The 11,637-nt window shown below is 34.6% G+C and overlaps 1 protein-coding gene across 1 annotated transcript; it reads left to right on the top strand.

Annotated features, from left to right (window-relative positions):
• Positions 1 to 980: 980 nt before the first annotated feature.
• Positions 981 to 9,273, top strand: LOC123555742 (G-protein coupled receptor 157-like). Its single transcript, XM_053548629.1, has 4 exons — positions 981 to 1,875; positions 2,418 to 2,623; positions 5,043 to 5,187; positions 7,349 to 9,273. The coding sequence occupies exons 1-4, from the start codon at positions 1,389 to 1,391 to the stop codon at positions 7,525 to 7,527; spliced, it is 1,017 nt and encodes a 338-aa protein (XP_053404604.1). The 5' UTR covers positions 981 to 1,388; the 3' UTR covers positions 7,528 to 9,273.
• Positions 9,274 to 11,637: the final 2,364 nt, after the last annotated feature.

Here is an 11,637-nt window from a genome sequence, read left to right as displayed (position 1 = left end):
TGATATTTTTTCTGATCTATTTCGTTGGGCCCTTAAAAGTGTTTCCACTGATGCTTTTTCTTCTGTAAAGGCATTGAGAATATGCGGTTTTTGTTCTTAAAGTTTTCTTTTTATATAAATTGAAACGATCATTTTTGTGTTTTACATACCATGCCTTCTGTTGCCGTTGTGTGTGTTAGGGATTCACATGGCGGGGTTACTTTTATTAACGATGTTCTATGGCTTTGGTACATGGTCGGGATTAAGAGTGACGTTAGGTCAACATATTAAACTTGTTGAAGCTCCCAATTTTCATGCATGCCAGACAGGATTTTCCCGTGTTTAGCTGGTGCTGGAAAAACTCATCTTACAACCAGGCTTGTAAGATGACTCACGCGCTTAAATTTAATGAATGCGTAAATTCAAACCCTACTATACTCAAATAGTGCTTGAAAGAAAAGCATTTGTTTTATTTCATTTCTTCTTCAATTGAAGAATACGGTATGCAAGAAAAAGAATCTATTACTAGCTGAAGATGCGGATTGAAATATCTGGCTCTCGGGCAACTGATTCGCGGTAGCTCGGAAGAGCCTCATTACCGCTTAAAATGTTGCCATCGAGTCAGATATTTCCATCTGCAGCTTCAACCTTTGAACGATTCCTATAGGTGTTTTACCACAGACCGTCCAAAGGCGATGCCCCACTGTGATACTTTGTTTGTTTCTTTTTATTTTGTCGTGTGATTTGTCTGTGTATATGTGCGCGCGCGCTTGCATGTGTATGTACTAGTCGTGTGCACGTCCACCTGCTTTAAGTTGCCGTTTGGAGAGTGTGCGATTTTGGAACGTGGTTTTCTGTTTGTTTGATTATCCATCCTTGTTTTAAACAGATACAAAACCGGGAGACAGAACAGATGAAAGGTTATAATTGTCAGCATCATATCAGGAAATGCCGATGAATAATTGTGATGACATGTAAATAAACTGACGCACTAAATACAAGTAGGAATATACATGTTAACATGTAATGATATTGAAATTGGATGCTCTACATATACTATTATATGTATGCATGTCAGTATACAAACAATTAAACTTGATAGTAAAATCTAACAAAAGTGTTATCATCCAGCATACCGTACTTAATCAGTCTTTAATAACATTTGGCATTCGTCGGAAGGCAAATATTTTTCTTCGAAGCAGCAACATTTGATGGGATCACATATGATACGAAATTCGTTATCATGAGTAGGGTGCACTATCAGTGATGTTATATACATATTTAAGGTTGTTAGGATGCTTGTCCTTCGGATATTATCAATGTATACATAGTGATAACGAGTTGTTTATTTCACAGTCGAGTTTTTAAGCATTTGCTTGATTGTGTTACCAATCAACCATATTTACATTATGGATCGCTTTATGGACATTTATGGATTAAATACAACAAGTGAATCGCCGCTAGTATTTTATCCTAACTTGCCAGACTACATATTATATCTGACAGTTGTTAGCTGCATTTTGTCTCTTATTGGATCATTAAATATCCTTTTGGCTTATATCTATGTCCCAGATATTCAAAATTTCGCACGAAAACTATTTGTATATCTTACGGCAGCCAACTCATTGGATAACTTTGGTGTAATTATTGGACTCATACGTTATTTTATCATTAACGACGACACGAGAGCGTTTGTTGGTTGGAATTCTATAAAATTGTTGGACATCTGTGTTTTTCAAGCGCTCGTGACGTCATATGCTCCGTCTGTGTCATTCTTTTGGACCACCATGATCGCATTTTACATTTTTATGCAAGTGGAATCTCCGAAGACTGCAAAAGCAATGTCTAAAAACTCATGTCTTTTGTTATATCATGTCATTGGCTGGGGATTACCAGGTAAAGTAATCATTTTTACACTTGAGGTTTTTTGGCAACATGGATTGTTTCAATGAGACTATATTTCTGGAATACCAGTATCAGGTCTACCTTTGTAATTGGTTTAAATTATTCAGTGGATTTGGTTAATAACCTAGAAATTAAGACGTAACATGAACATTGTCTTTATTTTGTTTGCGATATTAACATTTAAAATAAAATCTGTGAAAAGATCCTTTGGAAACAAATAATGTAACCAAGAAGAATAATAGCAGACTCGGTTTGATTGAGTCTGTTCATGAGCGGTATTGAAATAGAGGACTCGGTTTGATTGAGTCTGTTCATGAGCGGTAATGAAATGTGCAGAAAGAATGGACTCTATGATCCCAAAGGACCAGAAAATCTGACAACACTGAATCCAACACTGAATAATTTAAACATAATGTTATTCATTCCGGATCATAAGTTCTATTAAAAACAATCATAGTCGTCTGTCTTGTATTGAATTGATATTTTTTCATACTTCTATAAACAATACTTAGACGCGCTTTTATATACTTAAGCAATACTGTGTATGGTCCCATTATACTATGACGTCTATGGTGAGAACTTTTCAACATACACTGGACCATGGTGTTGGATAAGATCGGGTTTAACACGTAAAGAGACCGTCACCTGGATGTTTGTTTCAGTGAAGGGATGGGAATTCTTTACATATCTTGTTACAGCCGCTGTGTTTATGTTGATACTTTGGACAAGATATAAAAAGGTACACCAATAATTTACTTCTTGGTTTAAAAGCTGTTATTTACGGATAGAGTGTATTTCTTCGATATATTCCACTATACATTTTTGCAGACAGTTTTGTTTTTTCAGAAATGTATCGCGATAACTTGTTTACAAGTATTTCAAAGTTTTCAAAGCAACTTCAAAAACATGTTAATCAAAACGTCCGTTATGTACACATATTATATATCGACAGAAGTGTCAATAAATACTGCAGTTTAATGTGTTGTTTACTACATACCTAAAGTATCTGCGGATGAATCAGGGAATTTACACTCACGCGGCATGCCAATAATGAGAGGTTAATGTGCAACGGTGATGTGGCGTCCGGTCATAATGGCGCACCTGGTACATTGTAAATCTGGGTGTGCTACAGGTACCAGTAGGTACGCACAAGAAATTTATCTAACAGTTTTATTATATACATCACCATAAATCACGCTGACGTCAGAATGCGATGACGTTCTGTCACGCTGTTCCAATTATTTTGTTATTTGGCACAAAGTTCGAATATCACAAATTCAAATGGCATTTGTGTTATTCTAAAGTAAATTTGTAACTATTAAGTATGAGGTATATTAATAATATGTTTTGTGTACGCTTCCCGTTACTGGAACGGTTATCTATATCTATTTACAATAAATCATATTTATTGATGCATATAATTATGATTCATTGTAAATGGTAAGAATCATATACAATGCAGTACTGCTTACCAAATAAACAAATGAGATGAATTCATGTTAGAAATTCCTCTACGTTTACATATTCCGTTGCAACTAATTAAAGCAACTTGTTAAAACACAGAAAAATTTAAATATACTGAATGCTACATAAAACATGTAAGCCCGCCCGCTTAGCTCAGTAGGTAAGAGCGTTGGTCTACGGATCGCGGGGTCGTGAGTTCGATCCTCGGGCAGGGCGGTTATTCTCTGTGACTACTTGATAAACGACATAGTGTCTGAAATCATTAGTCCTCCACCTCTGATTCATGTGGGGAAGTTGGCAGTTACTTACGGAGAACAGGTTTGTACTGGTACAGAATCCAGGAACACTGGTTAGGTTAACTGACCGCCGTTACATGACTGAAATACTGTTGAAAAACGGCGTTAAACCCAAAACAAACAAACAAACATAAAACATGCGAATACAATCTTTTGATAAAAAAGAATGCAGTCTTATCCCGGTCGCGTTACGGACAGACAAACAGGTGGACGGATAGACATCATTCCTATACGCCTTCAGGGACAAACAACACATAACTATTTAGAAGAGGTTAAGGAACAGATTCATAAAAAGTCACTTTAACCACCTGTGAAAGAAATGCTAAATTTACGAAGTTATCTTAAAGAGGACGTTATCTGTCAAGTGTTGAAATAATAAGTGCAGCGATATTTGATAACATAATATGTTACATATTTCTCATTATGTGGCTATCTCACACACTCGCAAACACGCAGGCACGTACTTGCGCATTTATACATGTGTTTACGATATAGAGAACCGCCTCCACAATACACCAGACCAATTACGAGCAAGTTAGAAAGTATACACAAATCTCTGCTTTCTTGTCTCGCAGTGACATTTTCGTCTGTAACTGATTGAGACTAGAGAAATTGTATATTTTTCCCTGAACGTTAATTGAATTATGATGACTATATAGTGAATTCATAGAAATATTGTGCATTCAAGAAAATATCCAGTACGTGAGATCCGCTAGAATACAAGTTTGCAATATAAGTAATTATAGATAGAGATAATTTATAGGGATAAATCACTATCATGATACACCGGACAAAATATGGCAAGACATAAAGCAGTATATACCAGCTTACACTTTGGTTTCTACATTTCACCGTTAGTAGTGTTGGTGAAGCTTTTAATTGGATGACTTGTTACTTGAAATCTTTATAATTACAAAACAGTAATATCACACGTATTTTTCATTAATGTCAGAGCTTAGGTACGAGTAAATGAAAGATCTGCCTTGTCTATCATAAGTGTATATTGAAATGCCCTCAGCTGAGTTAACTCACTACCCACGTTCGCAACGTTATCATATCTTTTAAATATGCGAGTTTAGTATTTGCCACTATTACCCGCTTTAATATTGCGTTTGACAATGTTATATCTTTTATATTTAACTTGTGATGAGTATTTTAAATGTGAAACTTTTTTTTATACATTTTCGAAAGAAAAAGCAGTAGACGTTCGATGGTTCTTTACTACATACTGTATTGTATTTTGGTAATTGATATGGATGTTAGTCTGTTTTAGCTATACAACGTCCTGGGGTTCTAATTTTACTTTTTTGAATTGATTAAGAGAACTTAGAAATTAGAAAACAAACACGTCACAGTTGCAGCAAAATTATCTTTATCTGTGGCTATTTTTAATTTTAGAAACGGAATCCTTTCACAGTTAACGATGCAAGTTACAATTCTCTGTTTCCTAGCGACAGATTCTTGATGTATACGTGGCTATTGCTCGTGCTGCTACGACTGCCAGGCAACATTCGATTGGCTTTATTGCTGAATAATCCAACTGGTAAGGTAGTTTGATTCTTTTAAGCAGCGCGGTAAAGTATCTTGAAATAGTTATCCAATTTTCCTATTTGGATGATATCTCTTCCACATTTTTGTCAGACCCAGCAATACGAGAACAAATAGAAATTGTAATCACAATTTGATATATCATATACAGATACAGTGTGGTATATGGTTTACAAATACAGTGTGATCTATATTATACAATGTTAAATATTTGTATGCATTGTGATATATGGTATACAGTGTGATATATAGTATACAGTGTGATATAATAGTTAACAGAGAGATGTATGGTGTATAGTGTGATATATTTGTATGCAGTGTAATATATGGTATAGAGTTTATACATGATTATAGTATACAGTGATATATATTGTTGAACAGTGCGATAAAGGTATACAATACAGTGTGACTTGTGGTATACCGTGTATACAGTATCATATTCAGTGTGATACATGATGAAAGTTTCAGTGTGTTATATGATATTTTGTGCATTATATTTGTGTATACAGTATGATATTGTGTTATGCAGTATGATATTTGGTATACAGGCAATTATATGGTGTACAAAGTACTACAGTGATGGAAGCAAAAACTACATGTGAAATATTTGTCAGTTAAGCAGACAATGGCAATTACAGTCACTTTTGAGTCGGCTAAACGCTGAAAGCGTTTTGACGAGTCCTTGCTGTTCAGCGATTCTCTAAATGGACCAAATAACACAGTGAAGGGATGTAGTTCCATTAGATTTCTCAAACTTCAAACAGTTCACTGCATGAATGAAGTTAAGTTGTGTCAATTCCCTTTGCTATGACCAATATACGATGTAATCTGTCATATTTATGACTTGTAATTGTGCAATACTCGAATGTAACTCATTAAGCATAAATGTGCATTTTATGAATTGCGCAGGCTTACAAAGCTTGCGTAACATCCAGCGAAAGACAAAAAAGAGTTCCACAGGGCTCCAGATAAGATGCGTATTAGCGTAAATTACGTATAGAAATAATGCAAATACGCATGTCTAATAATTTCTAAGCGTATAAAAACGTATATAAAATTACAGAAATGCACACAATGCTTTTTTAAAAACAAAATCTGAATCGTCTGGATGCGTTAGGTAACATAGCCGATCAGCCTTAATTCTCCCACATTGAACGTATACACGCATCGTATGATTTCTATAAACTTTGCGTGGGTTGAATTTTGCAGTCAGTAAACGGATAAATTATCGGAAGAAGAAGCTCTTACTGGTTTGTTTAGTTACTACAGATATTAAAAATGATTTTAATTCTTATTTTTCGAGAAATAAACAAATCGGCGAAACATTAAATTGTATTTTCTTGTAGTTTTTGAAATCGAAAGTAGATCGTCTATGTTTGGCTGCTTTCACGAAACGAAACAACTTTTTATGAAAAGATTTAAATAAGAGGTAATTTAACCGTAAACTTCAATGTCAGATACTGCCAATTGCTGCTAAATGTCTTTGTATCATCACAATTTGTAAAATATATTGTTGAAACTGGAGAAAAGTGTAATCGTATCCGGATATAATATTTTGGGTAAATATCGAGATGTGTTATGAAATTTTAAGAAAAAAACTAAAAACAAACTGAAACTGGTAGACTATACTGTCAGTACATCAATCATTAGCCGACTCAGGCCCTTCAGACCTTTGATATATGATTTAATATATCAGTATATTACAGTTTACGTTAAACGTTCCAACAATAATAATCGTCTATCTTCATTCTAGCCATTTCGAAGCAACGGAGGTCTAATATCGCAGTCGTATTTGGTCCAATTTAAGAAATAAAGGGAAAAGCGGAACACATTTACGCAATGAAACCGTGCACGATGATAGACTAAAGAGGACATTGGTATTTTTAATAACAAGCAGTTTTAGAAATAGAGTAGTGTTTGAGGCAATAACTTCTTAACGGGGTCTACAACTGGAATGTCAAATAAACAAGGACATATAGTAAGGCTACGGAATGTGCAGCAGCATCAGTTACTTTTATAATATTGTGTTAAAGAACTGCATCGTCGTATAATGATTATTAATGGCCTAATATGCAACACAGATTGAAAAGAATAGAAATTATAGTACATTTAAATAGATAAAACATGTATTCAAGGACTTTCCCTCTGTATTTTAGGTAATTACCCGGGGAGAACATTACTGATGACAATTCAATCAACGTTGGATGCATCACAAGCGTTCACCAATTTTGTGTGCTTCTTTTATTTTGAGAAAAGAATTTTAGCATTCCTTTACAGGTGCAGATGCAAATGCCGTGACAAGGAAAAAAATTATGGGACACTGATGAATGCGTAAATAGATAAATTAGACTAAAATACAGTGTGTTGCATATGCCATTAATTTAATGTTTTACTTGTGGTGTAAAGCTGAATTATTACAACAAAAGGTTACATCGCCAAATAGTCTAATTTATAATTGTATTTTCACATCACTGGTATTTGTTAAGAAAGCAAAGACTTGAACTAGTCTCTTAAAATCTTAAATTTTAAAGTAGTTGAGGATATATTTAGTCAGATCAATCACAATAATACTTTATTATTTTCATATAGTTAAAGTGCAATCTGACTAAAGTACTTCTCCAATTAACGCTAGGCTTTGGATCTGAAGATGCAATTGATAAACTCGTTCTGACGACCCTTCCACTAGCCAATCAGAGCCTTGCTTTCATATATCTTGAAAGTGAAAGTAGAAGTTTAAAAGTCTATATTTAGCCTGGGTTTTTCATATTTACAATTCTTATGACAACCACATCATGACTGCGCCCTCGTGTTTTGAAACGGTACGGACTTGGTCACGTAAGGTGTCAGGCAGTCGGGTAGCTCAGTCGGTAAAACACTCGTCCTGTAAGCGAGGGGTCAAGGGTTAGAGCCCCGAACTGACTGCAAATTTTTCTCACCTTTGACATTTGACGCCATTTTGATGATTTAGCCAAATGCTTGTTGAAACGAGTCGTCTGATAAAAAAGTCGTTCAAATAAAAAAAAATAAATATGCGAAAATAAAAATAGCAGCATTGGAAATCTATTAAGAAGATCATGTAGTTTACCCAGATTGGTTAAAGTGATAAGTACTTTCAGTTTATATTTATGTATACTTTTAGAAACTTAGTTGCATTTTGATCGTTGTACATTCCATTAGCTATTCATCAGCTATTATTATTTAAAACATCCATGAATGTCTCTAAGCTAAATTTAGAATAGTGACAGAGATTATGCAAAACATGATGCGGTCATAGCTGTTCTTTTTTTTTTAAATAGATGTTGGACACCTGATCAGAAAGTGGCTGACCAGTTAGATTGTATTCATGTTACATATTTTATGAAAGAAAAATGCATTCTGAGAAAGATTACCTCAGTATAAAATCGGAACCATTTCTACAATGTAAATTATTTTGTATTTTTTGTATACATGTATCAAATTGTTAGGGTTAAGCAGTCAATAATAATTCATTTTTGACTTTGTATTATCTATTTGTTCTTTTCGCTCATCTAAACTAAAATTTATATTTAGATCACCTTTTAAAATGTTGGTTTGAAAAGTTAAGTAATTTGAAACTTATTTTTCATTCATTTTGCTATATTATCCCTTTCTTAATAATGGGTGATAAAATAGTTTATTGATAGTAAACAGAATATTTACAAGCATTTAAACGAATGTACAGAATATCCAGTCAGGCTAGTTATTTTTATTCTACGCATCTGTGTTGTCATGAGATCGTTTAAAAAGAGTCAGTCCGGACGTAAATATATTTTAATCCCATATCACATTAATTTATCACATCTCAATTGTAACTATCAAGCATCAGAGTTAAAATTTTACGTCAACTACTAGTATGTCCGGTGTATCATGGTTGTGAATTACGTCAACTTATGCGAAGATAGCTAAGTTAAAAGAAACCGATTCTTAATCATTTCAGATGCTTTCAATTTTTATATTATTTCTGTTAAATTATAAAAAGATTTTATTAATGACATGGTTTATTTGGTGTTTATCTCTAGTCCCATATTTTGTGGGAGAGTGATTAAAAGAACACATCAAATTATAGAAAGAAAGTGTTGTTTTACATGAAAATTGAACAGCATATAAAACATGTTCATTACTCCCTAAACATTTTTTTAATTCACTGATATATATATATTTAATTTCGGAAAAGGACTGCATAAAGGGGACACACTTTCGGACAGTTCAACGCCTCAGTAAACCCCTAATTTTTCATAGAACTGTCTGGTCCTTGTGCAATAATGTCCCAGTGCTGAAATTTCACAAAACTAGGTGGAACATTGTCTTCGACAATACTTTATTACTATTTTTTTATCAATTGCATCCATTTAAAAGAAGGACACCTTTCTGAAAATATATAAGTATCCAGTCATACGGGACAGTGTGATAGAACATGTAATGGACATATAGATTGTTAATAGGGGTCATGTAATTTGCAAGACCATTGCGACGCGACACAAAACAACACATAGTAACTCATTAAAATATTGCTAAATTGTTTTGTGTCGTTCAGATATTGAAAACGCGATACACGAAATACAAAGCGACACGTAAAAACGTAGCCTTGTTTCATCGAATACACAGGAAATCGGCTGTTCCAGCAAATATCCTCACCCCCTTCCTAAGGCCTTTTACCCTTTTGAACCCATTTCTAAGACGTCATCATTGAATTGAACAAACATAAGAAGGAAAAACACCCCCATGGACACAATGATTTGACAAGAGGTACTCCCTAGACAACTTATGGAATGCGCTTTCCAGAAAAACACCTCTTGACTAAATGACGCACCAGCCCCTCTTCCAGGATACATATGCTATCTCATGGACAATCTTCCAAAAAGACCCTCCTGGATGCCTATACCCTGGATCACCTACGCCCGACCTATGGTGGTTATTGAGATGGCTTCTCCTAGAGGGTGGTTTCCACGTAAAAATATCTTCCATAAGCAGTCCAGGTTAGCCCGTCCAGGAGTGTCTTTTGAGACAGGTTGTCTAGGTCTAGGTGGGGTCTTTTGAAGGTTTGTCCACGTGGTGCTTTTCAGAAAAAAAAAATACAAAATTGCAATGTATTGACTCCATTTGCAAGGTCTATTTCATTATTTGGAATTCAATGTTTTCTTCTCCAGGCAATGCTATTGTCACCTTATGAGCGTTTTAGCTTTAATTTTGAAGACATTTGTTTGTGAAATCTTTAGTTTCCCTCCAAAAAAAAATATCAGAGGGTGTGGTTGTGGTTGTGGGGAGTTGCAAAAGGACCGGATACACTTATTGTATGATACATTTCTATATTATCAATATTCTGATTGATTTGAGGTGTCGCAAACATATATTTACGGCAATATTTCAGTTTGAATTGCTTAGTAAATGTGTTATTAGAGTAAAAATGTAGAAATTTTGACATATTCAAAGTTCCGAACGTACGTGTACATAACATTTAATTTGTCTATGCCATGTTTTTATTGTACTCACTTATATTTAATCAAAACTTGGCAAAAGTGTTAATGACAACGTTCCGCCTTGGAGGCAAAGGTCAAGGGCGATGTCGGGAAAAAGTAAACATTTGCCGTCCATGCCATAACATTGTATGCTCCGCAAATTTGTGTGCTGATATATTTTCGAGGAAAAGGCAGTTCTTTTATTTGTGTATCTCATATAAGATATTTTACCAACCGCTGGAGAAATGTGTATAGTATTTTTCACTTGAGTGTCAGGCGATGATGCATTTTCGTCTGCTTAAAGCGGAATTTATATACGCTACTTGATAAATTTTACAGACTAAATAATAACAAATTCAGGAAATAAAAAAACAGAGTTTAGAACTCTGCCGGTTTTTGAAGGTTGAGGAAGATCCCGGACGCACTTCAACATGGAACCTGCATAGAATCACATATCTTTTGAAGCCATCTGGATGGCTTCCTCACATGAAGAATTCTAGATCTACAGCTCAAGGAAGCTTTGATCCCTAATTTGTGAGGGGTTCAAATTACTTTCTTTAATCAACCTTTACCCTGCTAAATTTCGAACAAATGGACTGGTCTATCACTTAATTTGTGCAGTACCATTTATTATTTGAAGGGATGGTCACTGAAAATTTACAGACATAGAATAGCGAACAATGCAGACCATGATCAGCCTGCAGGGACAAGCAGGCTGATCTTGGTCTGCACTGGTCGCAAAAGCAAAATCACTTGGCGCTAGCAGGCATAGGATTAAATGAAGAGCAAATATTTTGGATGTTTCATTACCATTTAATACCACAAAATACCAGGGAAAAGTTATATGATGTGCTGTGATCATAACATAGCAAATCAAAGCTAAAACAACTATTTTCTTCTTCTCTGACTTTTCTGAGCTGGTAAATCGTCGTTAGATAATTAACGGTTTAAAATTTGAGTGAATTTTAATG

Source organism: Mercenaria mercenaria, chromosome 7 (assembly GCF_021730395.1).
Source record: "Mercenaria mercenaria strain notata chromosome 7, MADL_Memer_1, whole genome shotgun sequence".
NCBI classification, from domain to species: Eukaryota; Metazoa; Mollusca; class Bivalvia; order Venerida; family Veneridae; genus Mercenaria; species Mercenaria mercenaria.
Note: the sequence above shows the minus strand (reverse complement) of the source record. Positions and strands in the feature narration are given on the sequence as shown.

Excerpts from the sequence above, each read along its gene's own strand:
- LOC123555742 (XM_053548629.1), top strand. The coding sequence starts at position 1,389 with ATGGATCGCTTTATGGACATTTATGGATTAAATACAACAAGTGAATCG. Across the intron at positions 1,876-2,417 it reads CATTGGCTGGGGATTACCAG|CAATACTGTGTATGGTCCCA; the intron begins GTAAAGTAATCA and ends TATATACTTAAG. Across the intron at positions 5,188-7,348 it reads ATTGCTGAATAATCCAACTG|GTAATTACCCGGGGAGAACA; the intron begins GTAAGGTAGTTT and ends TCTGTATTTTAG.